Source organism: Lycorma delicatula, chromosome 7, assembly GCF_047948215.1.
Source record: "Lycorma delicatula isolate Av1 chromosome 7, ASM4794821v1, whole genome shotgun sequence".
Classification (NCBI taxonomy): domain Eukaryota; kingdom Metazoa; phylum Arthropoda; class Insecta; order Hemiptera; family Fulgoridae; genus Lycorma; species Lycorma delicatula.
In genome coordinates this window covers 94,661,209-94,688,793 of record NC_134461.1, presented here as the reverse complement: position 1 = coordinate 94,688,793, position 27,585 = coordinate 94,661,209, and the positions used below count along the sequence as shown (strand labels likewise).

The following is a 27,585-nucleotide window of genomic DNA, read 5'->3' as shown; positions in this document are numbered from 1 at the left end:
CCGTTTATTGCCGACCACCGTCGTGTCTTCGCTTATGTATGCCGTTCCGGCCTGGTGGCGCTCTTTCTCCATCAGGCGCAACAAAGAGAGACTGGCGAGGACGCACAGGTGTGTGCTCCTAGGTGTTGTGTCCGCATACAGGACAGTGTCCTATGCCGCCCTGTGCGTGTTATCGGGTACACCTCCTATTGACCTAATCGCAAAAAAGAGGGTGGAGAGGGCACAAGGCAAGCCAGAACAAGAGGTCAGGGATGCCGTTTATAATATCTGGCAGGAAAGATGGTCGCAGGAAGCTGTGGGTCGATGGACGAGAACCCTCATCCCCAACATCAAGCCATGGTTGTCGAGAAGATTTGGTGAGGTTGATCATCACCTATCGCAGTTTTTTACAGGACATGGTTCCTTCAATAACTACCTGCACAAAATAGGCAAGAGAGAAGAACCAATTTGCAACTACTGCAACGAGATAGATGATGCTGAGCACACCTTTTTTGAGTGCAATAGGTGGGACACACTTAGACATAGTAAGGCACTCACAGGTATAACTCCAGAGACAACAATAGACTACATGCTAAGAAGCGAGTCAAACTGGAATAATTTTGCTAGTTTTGTTAGACAAGTTGTTCTACAGAAATACTCCGATGAGGAAGACAAGGTGTTGGCTAGAATAGGACTGGGTGGACAGCCTTGCTGGTGAGGTCCAGCATGCTGCGGTGTGTTGGCACTGATGAGCCACCAAGGACTCCACGGGTAACAGTCAGGCAAGAGCACACTGAATACTGAAGGGACCCGGTACCGCGTCGCGGCGAACTGGGTCTGGCGTGGTGTATTAGTATTGCCCTTTTGGGTCCCCAAGGGGCCAATATTGATAAAGAACTCTCAAAAAGAGCTAACCGGTAGGCCGACCTGCCTTGCCGGTATATAGCCGGTAGGTGGGGAGGCCTATTTGAGTTTAAAGACACTCCCCTGGGCGGCGTAATACCAACAAGTCGGTCCGGCCCAGGGGAGCTGAGAGAAAAAAAAAAAGGGTGAAGTATATGAGTGTAAATGAAGCAGGGTGAAGTATATGAGTGTAAATGAAGTGTAGTCTTGTACAGTCTCAGTTCGACTATTCCTGAGATGTGTGGTTAATTGAAACCCAACCACCAAAGAACACCGGTATCCACGATCTAGTATTCAAATCCGTGTATAAGTAACTGACTACTAGGACCTGAACGCTGGAACTTTCGACTTCCAAATCAGCTGATTTGGGAAGACGCGTTCACCACTAGACCAACCCGGTGGGTTGTATTCCAAAAGTCACATCAATTAATTAGCAATGACTTGCACTGTATTTAATTATTGCTTCAGTATTATATTAGCGAAACATGTTTTTGTAATTTGTTATTACAAATAAAATTATTTATGCCCAATTGTTTGTTAAGATGTATATGAAGTAATTTATTTATTTATTTCTTGAAAGTATATGTTCTTTTTTCAAGTGTTAAAACTAAGGTTTTTCTGTAAATAAATAATAACAATGACGTAATACAAAAGTACTGTATATGAAATTAGTTGTTTATTTATTATAGGCTATAATTTTGTGATTTTTTTTGACGTGGCTTAGTTATTTACGAAAATTATTTCTAAATACCATGTATGCATCAATAACCAATATTTTTTTTGTAGGCCTACGAAACTACAAAATAAAACTATTAAGTTGTATAAAAAAAAATTCATAAATAAATAAGTGTGAAAGAAACGCGGGTAAAAGTAATATAATTATTATCATTATTAAATTTATTATAAAACCAAAAAATTATGATTATTATAGAGATATTAAGTTCGTACTATAATAAAGGTAAATTAATTTAATTAATGATAATTAAAACGTTAATTCGTACTATATTTTATAAACGTTAAACATAGGTGATTTCAATCAAAATAATTTATATATTTGTTCAAATAAATAAATACTGTACAATAAATAAATAACAGATGAAATAAATAATTAATATTTAAACGACAAATTCAAATAAATAAATAAATGAATATGGTAGAATAAACAATAATAAACAAATAATAATAATAAATACAAGTCTGTATCAGTTAGATATCTTACGTTTGTGGCATTCAGTAGCACGTTTTCCGCATGCCTGGTTGTAGGAGTGTTGTAGAGGAGGTAGCTTGTAGGGAGGACCCGCCTTTAGTTTTTACATATATTATAGTTTAATATTGCTACGAATCAACTGTTTAGACTAAGAACGAGCCAAGTTACTGTATTGACTGAAATCGAAGTCTGGAGTGTAAGGGTTAACCGCTTACCTCGCTTTGTCAGTCGTCATTAATTACAAATAATCACTTCCTCCCGTCACCATACGTATAAGTATGAGAATTTTATAGTTATTTATATTTATAAAAGTAACAACTACAATTCTAATCTTGTGAAAAAGATTTGAACATTTTAATGGGTGTCCCAATTCAATCTGTCAGTGTTTAATTTTTTAGAAATTACTTCGTGCTATAACAACAGTTTTGTTATGAAGTTATAAAAAAAAAAATTGCTGAAGGATTTTAAAAATCCTTGTAGAGGAAGACACCCGTCTTATGATAATCGCGACACACCACCCCTTCCGTTCCTTTACCGGAGATTGTCTCTTAGACCCTACCTTTGTTTCTTTCTTTTTCTGTTTAGCCTCCGGTAACTACCGTTTAGATAATACTTCAGAGGATGAATGAGGATGATATGTATGAGTGTAAATGAAGTGTAGTCTTGTACATTCTCAGTTCGACCATTCCTGAGATGTGTGGTTAATTGAAACCCAACCACCAAAGAACACCGGTATCCACGATCTAGTATTCAAATCCGTGTAAAAATAACTGGCTTTACTAGGACTTGAACGCTGGAACTCTCGGCTTCCAAATCAGCTGATTTGGGAAGACGCGTTCACCACTAGGCCAACCCGGTGGGTCTCTTAGACCCTACCAACTTGCTAACACATCACAGGCATCAGTTTGGCCTCTGTCAGGATACCACCGATGCAAATGTCTCGAACTGACATCAGATTCATTAAACTAAAATTGTATTCATTTAATTTTTTTAAAAAATAAAAGTAATTATAATGTTTTCATATTTTCATTGCAGCCAACAATTAGCTATACAGTCCATTAAAATTATATTGACTTAGGTGGTACTTCAGTAGAATACCATTTCCGATGAATTTGGCTATATTGATTTTCTAGTAAGTATATTTGCAGTTGAGGGATCACACAGTATACTGTAAGGGAGAAAAAGAGCACAGAGAGGTTATGTAAATATTCTCCACCTACAATCTTTATTATTCCTTATACTATCAGTATGTTACCATCTCCAACCAGCCAATTTTCTTCCTACCTGCGCTGAAATTAATCTAAAATAACTCTTCAACGAATCGTGTAAGATGAGAAATGAGAAGGGTATTTGAATAATTCCAGTTGTTAATACCAGGTGAGCCACGAAAAAATAGCCCCGTCAGAAATTGAATATTGAATAGAACATTAACATCATAAATTTGCGTATAGAACATTGTCAGTAAAGATTGGAACAAAGGAAGGGACGTACGTTCTACGTACGAACTCCCCCTCCCTTGAGTCACGTGATTGTCCCTCCCTTCCATACTCCGACCGTCAGTTATCGAACTGGACTACCGTCCATTGGCGGGGCTACGTTTTCGTGGACCACCTTTATATATATATATATATATATATTTAAATAAATTTCAACCATATTCCTGTTACATTGTTGTATTTTCCTTTCTATTTTTTTACCTATCTTTCTATCTACCATTGTACCACCAATGTAAACGAATCATCTACCAATTTTATCATTCTAATTTTACCATTTCCACATTTCTGAAATACTAACTCTTCTTGTTTTTGGTTTATATACATTTTTTTTTTCTGAGGATTGTCTCCAATATGGTGTGTACTTTTTTGCACTTATAATAGGAATATTTCTGTTGAATCAGTCCGATGATGATGAGTTGATCCTTAATTATTGCTAGGTAAATAATTTTTGTTGTGTTTAGATATACACACAGTTAGTAGATAAACGCAACAGCAATTGAAACAATGTTGCATAAGGTGTAATCATGCATTTGTATGTCATGAATGGGTATTTTTAATATAAAAATTAAAAATAATAAGAAAGTTGTTTATACACTTTTAAAATAGAATAGTATAGTTTTCTTTACTATTTAACTGTATCAGTTAAATTTTATTGCTGTTAAATTTAGAAATAAAAATTAACGTTCGTTTATTATTTTGTAATTATTGTTATTTTTTAACGATTTTTTTTTATTACAGTTCTGATTGTGTTATTTGTAGTGTACGTTTTCTTTTATTTAATTTTAAGGTAGTTTTATTCAATTTATAATACGGTTGTTAAATTTTAGGTATTCCGATATCAATCTGCGTTGTTTGTATTTAAAGGCAATTTATTACGCTTTTAATATACATATGTAATTTATTGATATAAAATTTTTTAATTTAAAATTTAATTGATTTTATGTACTGATACGCTATTGCAGAAGTATATAAAATTATAAACGTTTAGGGTTTGCCCTTACTGTTTAAAAATTTGATAAAAAGAAATTAAGGAAAATAAACTTTTATATGTACGTAATAATTTGTGTTATTGCTATTTGTAAGATTTGTTCGTGGAAGTTAAACGAAATAGTTAAAAATAAGAAAAACTTTACCTTTTTAAAAATAGGAAGAACCTTCTCGATAGTTTCAGTAGTTGTACATACGAAACAGTCAGGTGCGATCGAGAAAATTATGTTTTATCTTTTATTTAAATTTTATTAATTCAGTTTCGTTGTATATATCAATTTGTTAAATTCAGTAGGATAAAATGAGTGAGATCTGCTATTCACAAAGTAAAAGTTTATTTTTATGTGTTAGAAATATTTTAAGGAACCAAGAAATTCATGTTTATTTATTTCGACCTTATCTTAAGTATTGTAGAAATAAATATTCCTGATAAATGTCATTATTTAATCACAAGTGAAGCGAGGTACCCTCTTCTGAAAAGTCAATTTGGCCCCCTTTAAATCTCTTCTTAGTAGTAACACTAACCATCCTTGTTACGTTTCAAGTTTTTAACCATTCTTGACTACTACGTAGGTACTTGAGTATATGAGAAGAATCGCCTGGAAATTTATTTCCTAGCAGTTTTAATACAATGCATCCTTAAAATAATAGTGGTCTTTTAAATGCTTATAGCTTCAGAACAAAGTATTGTAGAGCGATTAACTGTATGTTAAATGAAAGAGAAACGCTCCAAGTTTACGTGTGCGAAAGCTCGCGCAGGCGAGTTATGTTTCCAGTATATGCAAGCAGCACGCGCGCGTTAGTTATCATGTTTGCGATGCAGAGGAAGGTTCAGTGTGTATTGTGGGTTGCTATGCTTGAGTCAGTTACACGTGTTAGGCGTGAATACCGTCGTGTGTATTATGAACACACTCTCGTATGAAAATAGCATTCGGTCATGGGGCAAAATCAAAGAAATAGGCAGCCTACTGAAGCAGACACGTTCAGGACGGCCATTAGTGTCTGATGAAACGATTGAAATAGTACGAACAAGTTTCTTGCGTAGCCCGAAGAAATCCTTGCGGAAACGTTCTAGACAAGTGGGCATTCTTAAAACAACTCTTCGCTATGTGTTAAAAAGAGGTTACGTTTCCCTGCGTACAAAATTCAGGTGTTACAACAACTTTACCCACAGGACAAAGTGAAACGATTTGAATTCGCTGTAGATATTCTGGATAGGTTAGAGCAGGATGATTTTTTAAACGAGTTCATTTTCAGTGATGAAACCAGCGTTTCATGTTTCTGGAGGGGTACATCGGCATATATATGGAATACTGAACCTCCGCATGTGGTTATTGAATATCAGCGTGACACTGAAAAAATGAATGTGTGGTGCTCTGTTGGATGAGGCAGAGTTATTGGCCCCTTCTTTTTTTTTCTGAAAAAGCAATAACGGGGAACATCATCCTGAATATGTTAGAAGGGTACGCAGCACCCCAAATACCGGAGAATTCCATTTTGCAGTAATACGGAGCTCCTCCACATCTTGCCACAATCGTGCAGGATTTTTTTTAACGAACCATTTCTTCAGCGATGGGTCGGACTAGAAGGATGGATTACCTGGCCCCCACGGTCTTCAGACCTTACTCCCGTGAATTTCTATTTTTGGGGTTATGTAAAACCACATGTGTGTTCCGTTCAAGTTCGAAATCTGAATCATTTAAAAATAAGGGGTTTGTAAAAACAAGTGTATTCCGTTGAAGTTCGAAATCTAATCCATTTAAAATAAATGATTACTGAAGATTTTTTTTTATCATGCCGGATGTTCTCTGCCATGTCTGGCAAGAAACTGAATATTGTCTTGACGTCTGAAGGGCAGCTAAGGAAGCATAAAACTACTGTACAGGTAAGAAACTTGGAGGGTTTCTCTTTCATTTAACGTATAGTTCATTTCTACAATTTTTTTGTTTCAAAGCTATAACTATTTAAAACCCCACTATTATATTACAGACACTGTATGGTATAATCGTCCCAAAAATTTCATTATTCCATTGTTTGATTTTTTGAAAATGTATTATTTGGGTTAAATTCTATTTGATCGATAATAATTCGCAATTGGATAAATAAAAAATAAAAAAAAATCTTTAAATTTGACATAGTAAAACTTATATATGAAATGTTTGGTCGATTTCAAAGGGTTGGGAAGATAGAGAATCAAAAGTTATACTTCCGGTCATTAATTAAAGAAAAAATACCCGAAGGGATTGTTAATGTATTTAATATCTGCTTGCTTTTACTGATAAAAAAAAGTTCAGGAATAGCTATGCCGAATTTCATTTTACAATAGTCTGAAATGAATGAATTAGGGACGAGTGAATCAGTGAGTTCTTTCAAATTTACATTTATTCATTTTAAGATACCTTGGTTTAGCTGATTTGTAGCGGAAGGAAATGCACAAAGTGAAAACTATATCAGATATAAAATACAAATTCACAAATCAAATTTAAAATCTAAGAATTATGTTGAGACTAAAAACTTTAGGAATTATTATCCATTGAAAGGGTTGAACGTTACAAAAAAAATATCAACTCTTTCTGATCAAACATTTTAAACAAAGACCTTTGAACCCTACACACAAATATCAAGTTCAACTTACCACTGTATTCACTGCATAAGCGCGTATGAAAAATACAAAATACACCCTAATCCTTATATAAAAAACAACCCAGTCAACATGGTCTTCAAAATAGGCAACGCTGCCTGAATTCGCCGAACAATATTACTAACAACAGATACGGTAAAAAAGAAATCAACGTTCCAAGTTGCAGCAACATAATGAACCACGCTTCTAACTTGGTCCGCTCAAATTGTTATCGACCTTAAATTGAGCGTAACTCAAAAACCACTCAACCAATCTTCATCAGGATACGCCTCGGTATCGACAGAGGCGGTGCTGGTGATCACGGGGCAGCCACCTCTTCAGCAGCTGGCAGAGGCTCGAGTGTTGGGCCACCGAGAGTTCCCAAGCGGGACGTACATGTGGCTCTGTTCCGAGATTGGCAAGCTAGGTGTAATGCGTCCACCAAGGGCAGGTGGACACACCGCCTTATCGCGTATATAAAGCCGTGGACCAGTCGGAGGTTGGTGAGCTGAACTACTGGCTCAAGCAGTTCTTGACCGGCAATGGGGTCTTCCGCGCCTACCTGTGTGGTAGGAGGAGGGCGGATGACCCCTACTACCCTTACTGCGGCACCCGGATACCCCAGAATACGTGGTGTTCTGGTGCCCGCAGTAGGATGAATACCGCCTAGCTTGCTCGACGATAACCGGACCGTTCAGCGTGGAGAACATCATCGCTACCATGTTGCAGAGCCCTTAGAGTTTTGACACCATTGCAGGGTTCGTGGCGAGGGTTCTTCAGGAGAAGGCTCGGGGATGAGGGACAGTCCTCTGCGGAGCTGCTGTTTGCACGTGCCTGCACGAGTGGGCGGTAGCGATGAGGCACGGGGACTCTAGCACCCCCCGATATATATAAATATATAAAAATGAAAGTTTGTTTGTTTATTTGTTCCACATGCATTCCTATACCATTCATCCGATTGCGATGAAACTTTGGTGAGTTGTGCGCACGCCTGCGAAGTTTCTTAATTAGTTTGGCCCGCTACGTGGCGCTGGGGTCGAGATATTTTGAAAAATTGTATTTATGGTCCGATTTGGATCATATTCAGAATATATGTTTGTTACGCGAAAAAATTTTTTTGCAAAACTATACTCGCTAGGTGGCACCGGTGTCGAGATATTTATCAAATAAACAAACAAATATTTAAACAGACTTTCTTCTTTATATATATATATATATATATATATATATATATATTTATATAAATATATATATATATATATATATATATATTTATATAAATAAAAGGCAATATTCGTATGTGTATCATCTATAGACTAAAACACTACTGGACTGATTTACGCGCGGGTTTTTGCAAAATGGTCCGCGTTGTCCGGAGAAGGTTTAAAGCTATTGAAATCTTCGATCTGATCAGTAGAAGGAAAGTTAGGGGCATTTTGAACCGAGTACTGTGTTTAAAGAGTAGTTTGAATTAAATCCGATAGGTAGTACTGTTTTGACCATTGAATTTATTTACATTCTGACCTTTATAAAATGAAAGGTCAAATTTTGTGAAGTTCCGACTATAATGTTCAGTTTTTTTTTAATGTTTTATCAAAGTTTCAATTGTTTTAATTTAATATATATATATATATATATATATATATATACTCAAATATAGCAATAGCGAATCATTGCCGGGTCTCCTAGTAGGCTTATAAATAAATATGTAAGAAAACCACAATTTAAGTGATTGGTTTTTTCGTACTTCTTATATTTCAACATCCTAACCTTGCGACCGAAAACTATGCAGTACTGTCCTTGGAAAAATCGGTTGAAAATGACACAATTTAAATATCAATTTCGAAAAATAAAAACAACAAAAATGATATGTACGTAGAAGAGACTAAAATAATGTTCAGTTGGGTTCTCATTTTCATAAAGTTAACGTTATGGTTGTTGTTGAATTTATATTTTTACTTCTTTAAATTTTGTTGATAGAATTTTAATTTTAATTAAATATTGCTTTCTTTTTTTTAATTTGAAAGTATTGATTTAGAAATAATATCAACTAATATAAGTATTGTAGTATCTAGTTAATTTTATGTAAGCAGATAAAGGTCTTTTTCGACGTTTCTCTTTGCATGTAGTTTAGTAAATATATATGTATATGTATATATAGAGGTAGGTGGTTAGTGAGTTGTTGCGATTTAATCCACCTGAGATGACATTGTAGTTGCGACATCGTTCAAGGTAACCCGTTTCTTTTTCTCTCGTCTAAGTTCGGACCAGCTAAGGCTAATTTACTCACTTGTACTGCGTCCGCTGCTGCTGCACCTGTTGTGTTGTTAGCGCATGGTCGATATCATTCTTCTTTTTCTTTACCTTAACAATAGGCTACAGTACATGCAATTCGGTCGTAATGAAATGCACGCTTCTGTTTAATTTTTTCCTTTCTATTGTATTTATAGTATGCATTATACCTCACTATAATTTTGTTTAATATCATTTATTTTGTTTTAATATTATATAAGTTATTGTAAGTTGTTTTCTGTCCAATTATACCCTCTTTCCTGTAGGCAACTGGTTCGTTTATATTTCTATGTAGGCGTTTCTTAATATTTTTTATTTAATCTTCTTTTATTTTTTGTAACTTTTATCTAGTTTTTAACCGGAGACTGCAATATTATATAGTTGAAGTTATAAAAAATTTTATTTCGTTACAGAAAAGATATATAATTAAATCAGAATAAAAAGTAAACGTATTTTAATTAATTAATTAAAAATACTTTTCTTTTAATCTTTGTTCCCGGTTACATAATTCCTTCCCATTTGCTTTTTCCTCACTTTTATGCGTTTACCATTTTACACTTCCTTCCATTATTAACCCTGGATGATTGAAATTGTATAATACAAATATATATTGTCGTGTGTTCACGGTTCGATAAAGATATTGAGAGACTAACACATGCAAAAATTTCTTACAAATACAATTTATTAGTCTAAAAATATAGAAAGTAAAATAAATTAGATACAAAATAGTAATTCTAATAAAAAGACAAATTTGATTTTTAATGACAATCAAATGATGAATACCATACTACAGTTCAATTTACTAAAACACGTTGTAATGACCGATTAAAACTAATATCGCATTAAAAATCGAAAAATGTTAAATTCATACAATTCACTTTCTGCACGTATTATTACTTTTACTGTTTGCAAAAGGCCTACCCTATCCTGTATGAGTGAATAGAACACTGTCACTTTCACTCCTATTTACAAATAACTCGCCGAACAGCTTACTGTTCAACCACCTCCGAATTGGAAGAGTCGCGACGCATTCTTCAGTCGTTGTTACCACACGCTTACTTTTATCGCATGCTGCGCGGAACTCGGTGCATCGGTTATTGCTTCTTTGTGGACGTTATCGCCCACTTTGAGAACGAATGGTCTATATCATTCCAGCGCCCCCTTGTGGGCACTGAAGGCCTTCGGAGTGGCGGTAGAAAGCCCACAGAAAATTGGGGGCGTTCAGCGGTCTAGGAAGGCGATGACCGTTTAAAAAAAAGGAAAATTTATGTTTTCCTGATATTTCAAACTAAAGTTAAATACCTATTACACTAATATAAAAAAATGAAAGGGACACCTATATTTTATGATAAAAAATAATTGTATTCAAGTTACTTTAACTTTGCAACCAAGAGGCTTAGAGAGAGGAATTAAAAAAAATTAAAGCTTGAATACTCTACTTTTTGACAGTATACGTCAGATTTCAAAAATCATCAGATTAAAAAAAATCAGTGAGAAGAAAAGTTTTATAAAAATTTGAAAGTTTTTCTTCGTGTGTGATGTAGCATATGGGGAAACGAAATTTTTTTGTAAACTGCTTTAAAATCGTTTAAAAGCGTAAATAGTTAGCTTTAATCTCTTTTTTGTATCTCTCTCTACGATTTTTCTGAACCGAAATATTCCACTTTAAAGAGAAAAGGCCACTTTTGTCTTTAATGCTGCATATCTCCCGATATAAGCGACGTATTGATACAAATAAATATGGAAATATATATAACAGCAGTTGTTATTTTTAACAGATTGTAAGTTTAAACATTTTTTGGAGCGCTAGAAAAATTTTTATTTTTAGTGACGGCGGTGGGCGAAAATCAATGATGTAGACGATATCTCTCGGTATATACAACAACATTAAATAGTAAAAGAAGTTTTGGTTTATTTATTTATACGTTTTTTTTTTTTATGATTTATGTAGTAGTGAGATTTGTGAGGGATGAACTGTGATAAACATTCTGACAATAGCGAAGCATTGCCGGGACCTCTAGTAGGAAAATAAAACAAAGCTATCAGAAATACAAAAATGGCTTTATTATAATATTCTTTTGTTTATAGAAGTCTAGAGTAATAGAATAAAATACAAATTAAGTAAGTTGTACATTATTTTTGACATAATTCGTTCAATAAATTATAATTTAAATCTAATATTAAAAAGAAACCCCATTAAATAAAATCTAAATTTTATACTAAAAATAAAATTTTTAATTCGTAATTTTTTAAGGTTTAAACAGCAGGAATAAATTATTCGTTCTTAATCATATGTACATAGTGATTGTAAAGTAATTACCTATTTGAAATGGTTGATAAGATTTTTATGTTTTGATTGAGTTTAGTAAATAAAAAAAAAACTATTTGGAACTTACAATGTAAGAAATAGCCTGCTGTATTAAATTTGACATAGACACTTTCCAAAAATCAGCGATACGAAAAAAACATGCTTTTGTTTGAAAAAACCCCGTGTTCGTTTTTGTTATTTAATTTTTTAAAATGATTAAATACTCATTTTAATCGCATTTGTCAGCGAATGATTTCAGCTTGAACTGTGGTTGTATGTTATTCTGAACCTGACAAATGCGCTTCTTCAATAGATCAAGAGTTAGAAGGTAAATCACCTCCTTTGTCAATCCTAACAAGAAATTATCTTAACACGTAAATACAGGGCTCTGTGTACATCATTCATATGAAACACGTCAACCCAGATAAATTTTAATAACAAGTTGTCAACGCGAATACAAACAGTCGGTGGAAATATGGTGCGTCACGATCGTGCAAAAAAATATGATTATCAGAAAAGTTATTTTATGTTAACAAAATATGTTGCTTCATAATTTTGCAACACGTTAAGTATCACTATATATTGAGTCCTGAAAAAAGAAACGTTTTACAACCTATGTGGATGTCATAATGGGTCAGGCCGTGATCTTAGAGCGATTTTACATTTTTAATTCCTTGTACCAATAAGTAAAGGAAGTATTGTGATCGCGAAAAATGTCGGTTTTCAGATTTCAACGGATATATCCATTTTGACCATTCCTGAATCCATTTTAACTAGTTTCGGCGTGACGTCTATACGTATGTACGTACGTTATGTATCTCGCATAACTAAAAACGATTAGCCGTAGGATGTTGAAATTTTGGATTTAGGACTGTTGTAACATCTAGTTGTGTACCTCTTCTTTTTATTGCAATCGACTGGACCAAAAGTGATCTTAACTGCAGTAATAATTGAGAGCTTTTCAACAGTATATCATAAGTGGTACTTATCTTCATTGGTTCCAGAGTTATAGCCAAATAAAATTTTAATTATGAAATATTTAGATCTTAGGGAAAGGCACATCGGCTCGAATCAGACTTTAATTTAAATATATTATAAATTTTTTTTTAATTTAAATATATTGTTTTTATTTTTATTTAGCTGATCTTATTTTTATTTACGAGAAACAAGCTATTTAAAAGCATTTACATTTTAACTTCGATTAATTCTTATGATTAGAAAGGTCTCGGTATTTTAAATTAACTTGCATTCGAATAATTGGCAGCATACAAACAAGTTATCGTTTTACACCTTCTAATATAATATATATTTTATTATTAAATCTAATGTATATTACGATATTATTTTTTTAATTTAATTCAGTATTCTATTTAAAGTTTTATTTATGCTGTAACACGTTTTACTGATTAATGTTCACTTCCTTTCGTATTTCCTACGGTTTATTTATAATTAAATTGACCTACCTTTTTTTAAATTCTAATCTTATTTTTCTTGTTGGCCTTGGTCTATTATGTGGGTGAAGTTTTCATAAAAATTAAATAGTTTTAAACCTAAAATTAAACAATTTTTAACATTAAAAAGCGATAAATATTAGTTGTGACCTTGGGAAAATGTTTATTTGATAAAAAACAAAAAAAAAAAAAAACCAGAATGGCACGATTAATTTGTCTTTGACATTTGACGTGACAGTGATCACTGATTAAAGCTTATACTAATCGCATGCTATCTTTAATCATGAGTTTGAAGATTCGTTAATAACGATATAATCAGATTCATTATAACGATAAAAAATCAAAACCAGTTTAATCGCTTTATGTATTATTAACGTGTGTAGTTTAGTTCGTTATTAAAGATTTTCTTGAAAGAACTAAGGAATATTACTATTTTTGACTACTTTTAATTTAACTCGACTTTACTTCAATGTAAAGACATGAAAAAATTACTCATTGTTTTTTCCGTTCCGCCGTTTTTGGACTGATGATTTTCTAGTTACGGGTCGTTTTTCAAATTAATAGCGCAGACAGAGATCGTTATTAAAAAACATAAATAAATATTCTCGTTTTGATAAACGAGTGAACTCTGAGTTGGCTGACGTCATTTTAATAAACTTTCTGTTATTGTAAATGAACTAATCTGTCTTCATTACCATGCATCTACGTAGCAATTGTTCTGTTTAATACAAACGAAATCACTTGATTTATTTTATTGTTCTAATTATTTTTATGTACTTAAGTTTTTTGTTTTTTTTAAACGTTGCTTCCTTTATTCCTTTCAAAGTAATTTCATTTTTTTTCACAGTTATTATTGTAGGCTTTCATCACTCATTTATGAAAATGTTATAATAATCCCTCAGTTTATTAACGGCTATTTGAAAAATCCTGTAAATACGAACGAGTGCCTGTACAGATAATATTATACTGAACTAAATATTCATTACTGCCGGAAAATTAAAATAATTTAGAATGACAGACCAAAATATTACGCTAGAAACAATGAGAAATGTAGCTCTTTTTCCTTGAATTCCTTCTTGATTTCTACTTGACTATCAATTCAGCCCTCGGCGCTACTTCCCACCCGATCATCATTTTTGTAATGTATATATTAACATATTACGATTATTTTCAACATTTACGAATTCACAGAGCAGAATTATTGGTGAATCGTGGAATTGAGTATAACAGAATGAGTAAATGGTTCGGGCTACGTTTTGACGTCGGAATTCTATTCGAGATGGCCAACTGGTAGTGGTATAGGGACAAAGCAGGTCGGCGTTGATTTCTTCTTTAATTTTGTACATCCTAGTTAAGTATTTAAGTTAATATTCCTAGTTAATATTTAAGTGGTGCTACATTACAAACATTCTAAGACAATAGTCTGCTTATGTACTTTAATATTGTTTTGCATTATTGGTTACCTTAAAATATCTTACTTCTTTCTTTCCTGTTTAGCCTCCGGTAACTACTGTTTAGATAATTCTTCAGAGGATGAATGAGGATATGTATGAGTGTAAATGAAGTGTAGTCTTGTACATTCTCAGTTTCACCATTCCTGAGATGTGTGGTTAATTGAAACCCAACCACCAAAGAACACCGGTATCCACGATCTAGTATTCAAATCCGTGTAAAAATAATTGGCTTTACTAGGACGAACGCTGTAACTCTCGACTTCCTAATCAGCTGATTTGGGAAGACGCGTTAACCACTAGACCAACCCGGTGGGTTACTTTAAAATATCTAGGTTTAATAATTAACACGCGCGAGCGCGCGCGCACACACACACACACACACCCAGAGAGAGAGAGAGAATCCCTAAAATTAACTTCGATTATCCGGTAAAAAAAAGAATAAACAATAAATTATCTACATATATTTGTGTTAGTTCTGTAAGAGCCACTCATAATAGGTAGTTCTTTTACTTTTTATTGGCTCATAAAAAGCAAAATCCAAATGATGGTTCAGTTGCTTTCATTCCAGAAATTTCGATGTCCAAGATACTCTTCACAGTGGGCGACCATTCACAGAAGTGTATGTAATCTGGTAAAAGTCGAGAAAGACCGGTATGTTAACGATGTCATTACCAATGACCTATATATATCACTAAAGTGTAAAACCATTTGAGAAAACTGGCTACAAAAGAAGCTCGAAGTTTGGGTGCCACGTGATCTGACTCAAAAAATTTACTCGATCGAATTCTATCTGTGCACCTCTGCCGAAACGTAACGAAATCGAACAATTTTTTGAAGCGGTTGATTACGAGTGATGAAAAGTGGATAATTTACGACAACAATGTGCGAAAACGATTTTGGTCAAAGCTAGGAGAAGCTCCACGGTCTGCGGCAAAGCCCACACTGACGCCCAGGAAGATTATGCTTTGCGTTTGGTGGGATTGGAAGGGCATTGTGCACCGCAAGCTTCTGCCTTCAGGCCGAACGATAGACTAAGACCTGTACTGTCACAATTACCGTGATTATATCTAGCAATTCAAAAGAAATGGCCTGAACTAGTCAACGGAAAGGGGTCATATACCATGCTGACAACGCCAAACCACACACATCTTAACGATTCCTCAGAAATTGAGAGAACTTTACTGGGAGTTCAATGCATCCACCGTATAGCCTGGAGCTGTCACCGTTAGACTATCATTTGTTTCAGTCTCTGCAGAATTCCTGGAATGGTGTTAAATTAGTTTCAAAAGAGGCCTGTGAAAACCATGTGTCACAATTTTTTGACCAAAAACCACAGAAGTTCTATAACGACGGGATTATAGTGTTGCCGGAAAAATGACAGAAGGTCATCCAAAAAAATTGGTGCATATGCGGTCTCATAATGTTATTTTCCAATAACAATAAATGCATCCCAAATTTTGGCTTCCAAAGGCTCAATACATTTTAAACAAACCTGATCTTTAGGAATTTATAGTACCGCAATACAGTTTTACAGTTTTTGAGACTCGGCGAACTTGACCGTCATCTTTTATGACCATCCTGCATCATTTGTTTTAGACTGAACCCCAGAACCCTTAAGTATTTTACAATAAATCTTTTGCGTTATTGTATTCCCAGATAATATGAATTCTATAATAAAATTGCCTTGCCCTCGGTTCCACTCTTTTCAAATGAGATTTCATCTGTCGCAATTGAGTGTCGACCCTTCCCTCATCTTTGTGTATTTTCTTTGTGAAATTGGAGACGGGTGGAAAGTTGCCCCCATCTCCAATTTCTCAATTTTTTGCTATTCATCACATTATTGTCATAAACACAACACAGACAGGGATCGATATCGGTGTTATTGTTTGCTTCAGCTTGTAAAAGCCAATGAAATAATCCACGTTTCATCGAGTTTGTTTTATCATTACCGAACAATAGACATTAGAGTATACCGTGTAGTGAAATTACAATTTGTAGATAGCTACTACACATTCAACATTATTTATTATTACAACTAATTTTTTACTTCCTTATATGAAGTAAAGAAAATATTGTAATCGCGAAAAATTTCGGTTTTCGAATTTCAACTGAAATATCCATTTTGACTAGTTTCGGCGTGACGTCTGTACGTACGTATGTATGTATCTCGCATAACTCAAAAACGATTAGGATGTTGAAATTTTGGACGTAGGACTGTTGTAACATCTAGTTGTGCACCTCTTTTTTTGAGTGCAATCGACTGAACCAAAAGTATCGAAAAAAAGCCCAAAAGCCAAAAAATTTGGATTTTGGACTTTTTCATGACTCCAGTAATAATCACTCATTTAGAGCTTTTCAACGATATATTATAAGTGGTACTTATTTTATTGGTTCCAGAGTTATAGCCAAATAAATTTTTAATTAATGAAATATTTGGATCTAAGGGGAAGACACATCGGTTCGAGTCAGACTTCATCCTTCTTTTTTTTAACTTTTATTTTAATTTAATAATATTGATTTATTAATAATTATTAACTCCTCACTGTATACATTTTTTTCTATAAATAATAATTCATAACAAAAAAAAATTGAAAAAATATCAGAACTTTTTAATGAAATAAAATTTCATGTACTTTTTATTTTTTTTTAAATGTGTAAATGTATTTTAATAGGCGTACAAGGAAGTCATGAGTTATCCACATCAGTTTTTTTGTATTGGCCAATCGGATGTCAAATATTATACAGTTCTTTTAAGTATACTGATAGTTTACAATGTAGCGCATGTACCTCGCAGGATATCCAGTGCACTGTGAAGGAAATTAAAAATTGCCTACCAATCCGCAATTTTATTCTTCTCTAATGTAGTGATTTGATACTAATTTATTTATTTATTTTCTATTGTTATTATTTAAGAGAATCAAATTCGGAGATTTCTCTTTTTAATATATCTCTGTTCATTTGTTTGTTTGGATGTTACGGCTGAAGAACTTTTTAGGCTACTAGCCTAGAAATTCTGTTCATTTATTTTTTAATAATAAATAAAACTGATAGGTAGAATTTATAAAATAATGATTACAGTATAACAAGATTGACTCCTCCCTATATTAAGAATATGACAAGGCATAATGTACTATTGTTTTATTTGTTTTATGCGATATTGTTTTTATAATGTTTTTTTTCTTCTAAATATATATACAATTTCTACTAAAATGTGATGTTGAGTGACTCATACATAATTATTATTATTATTATAGTCTTTTTAATTCACGGTTATTATTTATTTTAAGACGTTTCAGAGAATAAAGATCAAGTTACTTTTTTTGTGAAAAATTTCATCTTTTTTATGATGTTTTTAGCAAAATCAAGTTCTTATCGCATTAAATAAACGAAATAAACGCTCATTTCATCGCTTGCATTGTAAGTTTAAATATCTTAATAAATAAAACTTTTTTTTTTAATTTTACAATGTATCAGTTATACGTCATCTTTTGTAAATTTAACATTTACAGAAATAAGAGTTCAGCTGACATTACTTAAGCAAATTTTCTCAGAATTAAATTTTCTGAAAATATTCGTTCAAAATATCACTTTTTTATTGGAAATCTACTTAAAGTAAATAACATATTCCAAAACCTAAAAAGGATGTTCACTTAAAAAAAAATCATCAATTTCGTCCTATGATTTGTGCCTTAATGTTTCAGTATAGCCTCATTTTACAGCTGGAACAAAATCAAAGCAAACTTTCTATTCTGGAATAACTCGAAAGTATAACGTTTTTATATATATAACATATATATATATATATATATAGGCGATTCAAAAGGAAAGGAAAATAATTTCTATACTGATTCTATAACTTGAAATAAGAAAAAACGTTCATACAAATTACGATTACATGTCCGAAAACGCTTTGTTGTCGAGTTACGGCTAGCGAAAAATTTCGCCCGGATTTCAGTTTTCCCGGTGAAATGTCATACTGAAATTTTTAAGGCTTTATACGAAAGGTAAACTTGATAGTTTCTTATGATGTTTTTTAATATCCAAGGTATCGTAACGTTGTATACCGTGAAAACTACGGGAGATGGAGTTCTGGGATATGTTTTATTCGATTTTTCAGTTCAAAAAACATAAGAAACCATGAAGTTTTCCTCTTATATAACCCCTTAATTTCAGCATGATTTCATTTCATTTCAGCATGATTTCATGGGAAACTGAAGTCCAGGCAAAGTTTTTTTGGTAGCCGCAGCTCGATAACAATGTATTTTTGAGCTGTATGCTCTATACAAGTTTGTATAAACGTTTTTCTTTATATATATTATTACGTTAAAATTGTTTGAAGCTACAGTAAGATAATTTGTTTCCAACGTAATTAAAAATGAAACATATAAAATTTCATAAGTAATTGATTAGTTTTACTTAAAACGGTTTTTTACCTATAATGACTTTTTGCTTAATAATAATAAGTAGTGTGGCGTGGACTTGTAGATAAGACATATTCGACACGCCGTTCACATTTTTTGCTCTCATTTTACCTTGGTATTGATTATACTTATTGTTACTTCTATACCAGTGGATTACATAAACATTCTGTAGAATCGTGTACGTGTATGAAGATGCGCAATTAATTTTGATGTTTCTTTTTTATATCATTTTTAATGTTTGTTTATTTAAAAATATTTTCTCGATTACTGTAATTACTTATCGGTTTGTATGTATAAAAACCTCTTGAACGGTCAAAATATTTATAATATTGTGCATACGACATTGTTTGTTATTTTGGAAAAAATCAAAATGAAATGAATTTATTGCTAGGAGATAAATTCGGTTTAAAAAATAAGTAAAATTGAAAAAGTGATAACGAAATGTGACAAAAAAGAGGACGATAAGAAAAGGATGAAAGAAGTAAGCTACAAAAAAAAAAAACCAAAAAAACGAGATTAGTAATGAAGAAGAGTTTTCATATAAAAACGAAGCCTACAATATCAGATGTAGATTTAAGAATTAGAAATTATTAAAAAATACGTGTGTGGTGCGTATTAAAGATAGTGAAGCATGGATACTTGGAAAAACAAAAATAAAAATAATAGAGGTCTTTAAAACATTATGAAACAAAAGGATTTTGAAAATTTCGATGAAATTTGAAATGAGAAAGTCCTAAATCGAATAAGAGGGATTTATGTAGTAGGAGCTTTTTAAAAAACGATTGCGTTACCGATCGCGCACTAAAACATCCGTTTGGTTAAAAGGAGGATGTGTGGAAAGTAAAAACTATACGATCAATGTTTGGGATACTCTTATGTAAAATAGATAAGTGAGAATGTCAAAATTATAGTGTGCTGAAGTTAAAAGGTTAATACAAAGCAGGAAAGGAATGAAGAATAGTTGAAACCAATTTAAATATTAAAAAGAAACCATTACATATGTGTATGTGCATTTACCGCGGCAAATATATATAATTCCAATAAACGTTTCGTACGAAATTTATTTCAAAATAAAGTTTGTCCAAAAAGTGACACAACTTAAAGGGAAAATGAGTAAGTTGCAATAATTATTGAAAGTGGTCTCCATTATGTGATTTACATAATTCAATACAACTTTCATGTTATTAAACATAGTGTTGTAACGTTTGTTGAGGAATTGCAGCGACGCTTCGTTCAATTTCGCTCTGTAATTCGGGAATGGTATGAGGATGAATTTTGTAAACAGCATTCTTAAGGTATCCTCACAAGGAAAAGTCAGGAGGGGATACATCAGGCGACCGAGGGAGCCACAGTCCCTTCGAATTCACTTGTCCATGAAAACACTGATCCAAGAAAGTTGTTGGCTGCATGAGCCGTAGCTTTGTCCTGCTGAACCACGAGTACTGTAGCCGGTCTTTCTTTTTCCTGTTTAGCTTCCGGTAACTACCGTTAAGATAATACTTCAGAGGCTGAATGAAGATGTGTGTGAGTGTAAATGAAGTGTAGTCTTGTGCATTTTCAGTTCGACCATTCCTGAGATGTGTGGTTAATTGAAACCCAACCACCAAAGAACACCGGTATCCGCGATCTATTATTCAAATCCGTGTAAAAATAATTGGCTTTACTAGGACTTGAACGCTGGAGCTCTCGACTTCCAAATTAGCTGTTTTGGGAAGACGCGTTCACCACTGGACCAACCCGGTGGATTACTCTAGCCGATCTGCAAATATTGTGTTTATAAATTGTTGTGTCATCTGTATGTAGCGCTCATTGTTCATTGTACCATGAAAGAATGCCATGAAAATTCGCCTACGTGAAATTGTACACCAAACGCCCTGTTTTTTTCCGTGCAGAGGAGACTCGTGCAGTTGGTGTGGATTTTCCTTACACCAAATGCGTGAATTCTGAGCGTTCATGTATCCATCAAAGTGGAACCATGTCAGTAATGCCATGTCTTAGGCAAAACGTATACATACTATTCTTCTTTCCCTGATCTTTTATCCTCTTTTCCCATTCAGACATTTAATTATTTCTTCCAGATATATACTAAACAGTGTTGGTAACATGTGTTGGTTGCAGCATTCTTGTCTCACTCCCCTTCCAATCCTATTCTTACTGTCTCTTCATCTCCTACCGTCATTTTTATTCTCTGGTTATAATACAGCTCATTTGTTAGGCGCCTCTCTTTCCAGTCAGCTCCCTTCTTTTCCAAAATTTAGCAGTAATTTATCCATCTAACTGTCAAACGCTTTTCTAGATCGACAAATGCAACATACACTCCGCCTCCTTTCCATCACTGATTACTCCTTTTCTCTCACTGATTACTCTTAGCAGCCCTATGGCGAGCGTCCCTTGTTTCTATATATAGAAAATAGTCGATGATTAAACTGAATCTGTAATTAGCTGATAATTAATACTTAAATCATTCGTATGGATTAATATCAGATTTTATACTAGAAACGTATGTTTGAGGTTTATAATATCAAATGTGGATTTTTTTCTTTTTGTTTCAGGCGAGGATGGAGGTGGACGATTTGTTTACGGATCTTGCCGACGGAAAAAAATTACTAAAATTATTGGAAATAATATCCGGTGAAAAACTTGGCAAACCGAATAACGGTCGAATGAGAGTACACAAAGTGGAAAATGTTAACAAGAGTCTCGCTTTTCTTCATACGAAGGTAATCTATTATAAAAAAAATTATACAACTTAATTTTTTAAATTAGATAAGTTCATAAATAATATCTAATTTATCTTTTTTTTTATTAAATTACTTTATTAGAAACGAGAATTAAAAAAAAAAAAGAATACGTAAATTAATATAAATTATATAAGTGAGAAATTTAATTTATCAGTAGCAGGAACGATAATATTAAATAATTATAGAGAACTTGTTAGTTAATCTTCTTTTTTTTCAATTTGAAATTTGTTAAAAAGCTTTTTTTGAAATTTTTCATTCATAATTTCATTAAACGGTTATCTGCTCCCATAAATTTAGGTAATTGAATGTGTTATATCTTTTACTAGTTCAAAATTCATGCTGTCTATGTTTTTGGATAAATTTCTATTTTATACAACCTATGTAAGAGGGTGGTCGTCGTGGATCGACTGTCATTGGATATTTCAGTTTTTATGGTTACGAATGGAATACCTAAAGGTAACCTCAGTTTTATTTTTCATATTCTATAAACATTGTTAGAAACACTAGTTTATATTGTTTGGAAAGGATTGGTTTGCTAGTTATTTCGTAATTGTTTATTTATTTTTCCACATACTATATCCTCCGTGCCTACTGATCCTTGTACGACTGCCGAATTGTCCGTTTAGTTTTAGATTTTAATTTTTCTGTTTTCAGTTAACGATTTATTGTTACATATTTTCTCATTTTACAAGATTTATGAAACTTAACTCGTTTATTATTTTGCTTATGAGATTTAAGTAAATATTGTAAATCTCGTGTAAGATTTATAAAAAAAAATAATTTTTAACAATTTAAAATTCAAAATTAGTTTTGCTGGTGAAAAAAATTAGTTAAAGTATTATCCATTTTGTTTTATTTAATGTTAGCCTCCATGTTATTTCAACATTGCTGCTGTGCATTGCTCGGTAATTTTGATCGAGATTGCTGATACTTGTGGTAGGATTGGATGTTTCTACGGAGTGATGTCTGCCATCAAGAAAATCCGTAGCGATTTGTTTAGCACAGCAGGATCCGTGGTCGGTTGATTTGTTCGATCCTTAGCTGGGCGTATTGAGCATATGGGTGGACTTTGTGTGTCTGGTAAACTACTATGAGTATGGTCTTCGATTTGCAGTTAAAGTGTCAGGTGTCGAACACTGTTAGTCACGTTATATTATATATATTTGCCGATGAGTTTTAAGATTAATAGCTCGATTCATTCTAACATTAAAAACGTTACGAGTGATTTTATTTATTTCCGAATCATATTTCTGTTTAGTAATTACAATTTATTTAAATTAATTTCAAAAAAAATTGACACTAAAGAAAAGTACTCTTTTTAATTGTTTTGATGTAATAGGAATTTACGCTTATGCAAAACGCGCAAACGATGTTCTTTTAATCGTCTAATAAACATATTTTCTAATTGTTCTCTCCCAGGTATTGTATTTTTCAGCTTATGGATTTCCAGTTATATCGATCATTTTACAAGTACAGGTACTTTAGTTAGGAATTTTTTTCGTTTTTGGGGTGAGGGAGATTGTGTTCATTTTAATAAACTAAGTTAGAAAATGTATGTGGTAATTAAAAATAACCTTTATTCCAACAGAAATTATGTGTAGTAGACTGGTTTTTCTTTTTTGAATAACTACTACGGAGAGGGAAAGTGTATTGTAATAATTACGTAATAACTGTATAAATAAAAGTGTAAATATTCGTTTGTTCAAAATCTTAAATTTTCGAAAGTTCTTCACCGATTGCTTTGAAATTTTTACACAACGTTGCCTTCTAATACGCGCGTGTTTTTATATACGTACTATTTATATACCTAAGATGTCACACTTGTGACAGGTAAAAACATGCTTTTTTTAAAATAAAAAACAGCGCTATCTTTGGAAGTAAAAGCAACCCACGCTGTAGTAAATATTTTACGATTCCATTTCAGTGTTTCTGATATGCGTGTCCACTATAGACTAAAAAACTACTGGACTGATTTACGCGCGGGAAAAAAGGGAGAAAGGGAAAAGAGAAGAAGGGGAAAATGGAAAAAGAAAAAAGGGGAAAACGAAAGGGATAAAGGGTAAAAGGAAAAAAAGGGAAAGATTACATTTTGTGACCTCCGTAATGTTCATTTTGTTAATGTTTTATCAAAATTTCAATTGTATTCATTTAATATATATATATAGTAGCGAAGTATTGCCGGGACTGCTAGTATATAAGTAAGTACTATATAGTCTGTTCAGAAAATAACGGAACATTTTTAATTACGTGCTAACGGAGATATTTAGTGACGTGCGGTTAGCGGCATTGTTTTCCGCATAACCTCCTCTGTAACCGCATGTTCTTGGATTGTTGATATCTCTTTTAGTTTTCGTGTTATTGTTATTTGGGTGCAAGTGTTTAAGTGTTAGTAGCGATTTTCGTAATGTGCGATTTTCGGGCGCAACGATACGACATAGAATTTTGCGTGAAACTGGGGAAAACTTTCACAGAAACGTTTAAACTTTTGGAACAAGTTTACGGAGATGATGCTCTGGGTCGTACGCAATGTTACGAATGGTGTTCACGATTTAAAAGTGGTTGTCAGTCGATTGAAGATGACCTTCGATCAGGAAGGCCTTTGACTTCTACTGATGACACTCGCATTCAGAAAATCAGCGATCTGGTGCGTGCAAATCGCCGATCGACTGTCAGGATAACTTGCAGATGAGGTTAGCATCTCGATTGGATCATGCCATGACATTTTGACTGAAAAATTGAACGTGCATCGAGTTACAGCAAAGTTTGCTTCTCGTCTGACGACCGAACAGCAGAAAGAATATCGAGTGGACGTTTGTCGGAAACTTCTTGAACAAGCCGATGACGATGAAACATTGACGCAAAGGATCATAACGGGAGACGAAAGCCGAGTTTACGGCTATGACATGGAGACAGAAGTTCAATCATTACAATGGATCGGCAAAGGATCAGCACGCCCCAAGAAAGCACGTCAGTCTCGATCCGATGTCAAAGTAATGCTCTCTGTTTTTTTTCGATTTTAATGGAATTGTGCATATTAAATTCTCGCCTCAAGGTGAAATAGTGAACTGTGCATACTATCAAGGCGTTCTACAACGGTTACTTGAAAAAAATCCACAGAGACCAGAGTTGTTTACAACTTATGGTTCCTTCACCACCAAAATTCGCCCGCACACTCAGCTTTCTCATTTCGGTAGTTTTATGCCAAAAATTTCCTTCAGCCTCCCTATTCGCCAGACCTGGCTTCTTGCGATTTTAATTTTTATTTCCGAAAATCAGCGATGAAAGGACTCCATTTTGAGACTACTGATGACATTAAAGCAAATTCGCCACTGACCTTAAAGTCCATTTCAAATGAAGTTATCCAGGACTGCTTTGCGAAGTGGAAACACCATTGGGAAAGGTGTGTAAATAATGGAGAGGAGTACTTTGAAACGGAAAAGGACCAATAATCTGTAAAATTAATAATAAAGATTAAAAAAGTTCGGTTATTTTCTGAACAGACCTGGTATATATCGTATAGGGCGTTCGTTGTTGTGGACTTATGCTCATATGACAGTGTCCCGGTATTATTTTTCTTGTCAGAGTTGAAAAGGTGTTTATGAAAATCGGTTAATGTTTGAAAATTTAATAATGTTTTTATTTATAAATATAAAATCGTAAACATAACGCTTGTTTATTATTGTTACATAATACATTTTCTTAATGTATTTTAAATATACCAATTTCTTTTATATGACTGTTCTTAAGTGAAATAGCTGTTTACCGCTAAACCAGGAGAAGCCTTTATTCTTCTTTATAAAACTCACATTTGGCATGAAAAATGAGGGAAAAACCCGTTAACTGGGCATCCTTTTTTTACTGGGCAACTACTTTTTTTTATTAAAGCAAATTTCAATAATAAAATTAAATTGGTTATATTAAAGGCAAAGTTTGGGTAATAAAATAAGACTACACTTTACTTTTTTTATCTTTATTATCAAGCAATTAGATTTCAAACTTACCGGCAAAGATGCAACGTGACTAGTATAAACTATATCAAAGAATCATTTTTAATTTAATTCCTAAAATTTTCGGCACAGGTCGATAACTTTATATAATGATTTTATTTTCTGTTTTGTTACTTTTTTTGCAGTCTCATGGTTATTCCCGTCTGTTATATCCTGTTTTTATTATTTATTTAGATTTATACAGTGAAAAACATGCTCATTTAGGCGTGAAGGTATTTATTTTATAATTTAGTTAAATTAGCTATTATTTTAGAAAATAAATTTAATTCGGAGTGCTGCACTGGTTGGTCCCTGATCGTCGATCGTTGTCACTGACGTCGTGTGTGCGTATATGTTTCTGCACGATTGTCATCGTCGTCGGCCGAGGTCTTTGACCCCCTGCTCTTGCCGTAATATGCAACAACAGCGGCCACCTCAGCAAACACAACATGACATTGGTCACCGATCCGTTGCATCCCCACTCTATATATTACGCTTACATATCTGTCACCTTGACACCCGGCTCCTGTACTCGCTGCCTCCCTCATATCCATTGGCTTATACAATTTTTTGTTTAAGCATCAATGTCATCGTAGTTTGTATCCTCCGGGATGCTTTTAAATCTCCTATGTCGTCTGTTATTAATATCTTCTGTTAGCACCGTTAACTTATCGACCAGTGGATGGTGCAGTAGTAACCATGCTAGCTTTAAAATTAGTTATCGGTTCAGTCCTGGGTAAGGATCTGCCGGTTTTAAAAATTATAACCGCAGAAATAATTTATTTCTTCGTTATCGTTTATAAGCGATTCTTAATTATTGAATTATATTTTCGTACAAATTTTTATTATATTTTATTTCTAATTTTCTTGTATTCATTGGGTTAATAAAAAAGTATAAAGTATAAAGTGATTATTTTTCATTTTCTTCTTTGATGGAATCGGCAAAAAAAATATACAGCCGTATGAGAAATTTATATTTTTACTAAATAATAAGAACATTCTGAAATGTATTGTTTTTTCATTCTTAACATTATTATGAGTTAGTGAAAAATGATACATCATTTTTTTAAATTATTACAATTCAGCAGAATAATTTCAGTTAGTATATTATTATTTTTTATTTCTCTAGAGATTTAAATGATTCATAAAAATAATAAAAATAATTTTTTCTTTAAATTCTAGATCAGTTTGATTGTTATAATTAACAACTAACTTTTTAGAAAAAAAAAATCTTATAAAAATTTAAAGAAAAATTATAAAATATTTTTTTTTCTAAAAAGTTAGTTGTTAATTATAACAATCAAATTTATCTAGAATTTAAAGAAAAAAATATTTTTCTTGTCGATTTTAGAAGTCGACGCAAAATTAACGGTTACTAATTGTTGAATTTTAATAATTTGACTCCGAATTCAAATAATATAATTTAAAGAAAAATTTTTAATTTGAATTCGGTGCAAATTATTAAAATTCAACAATTAGTAACCGCTAATTTTACATCGACTTTTAAAATCAAAATCTGTACTATTAAAAAAATTGGGTGTGTGTGTGCGCGCGCGCAACGCTAATAAGAAATCGAGCAAAACAGATATTGTATTTTAATAGAGAACTAAAATGACCTGATGATACCAATTGGTACTTTGCAGCAAACGTGATATTTTTCAAAATAATCGAGGGGGGTGAAAGTATCACTCGAGAATCTACCGACCAGTTACTTTAAAATATTTAGGATACAATCATGTT

At 33.0% G+C, this 27,585-nt stretch overlaps 1 protein-coding gene across 4 annotated transcripts in view; it reads left to right on the top strand.

Moving 5' to 3' along the window:
* kst (spectrin beta chain, non-erythrocytic 5 kst) overlaps positions 1–27,585 on the top strand; it is a 307,475-nt gene that overhangs the window by 119,374 nt on the left and 160,516 nt on the right. For all 4 annotated transcript variants that reach the window (XM_075371630.1, XM_075371631.1, XM_075371632.1 and 1 more), the window contains exon 3: positions 21,671–21,838. In XM_075371630.1, coding sequence (XP_075227745.1) covers positions 21,671–21,838 — 168 coding nt within the window. The remainder of the gene's footprint in view (positions 1–21,670; positions 21,839–27,585) is intronic.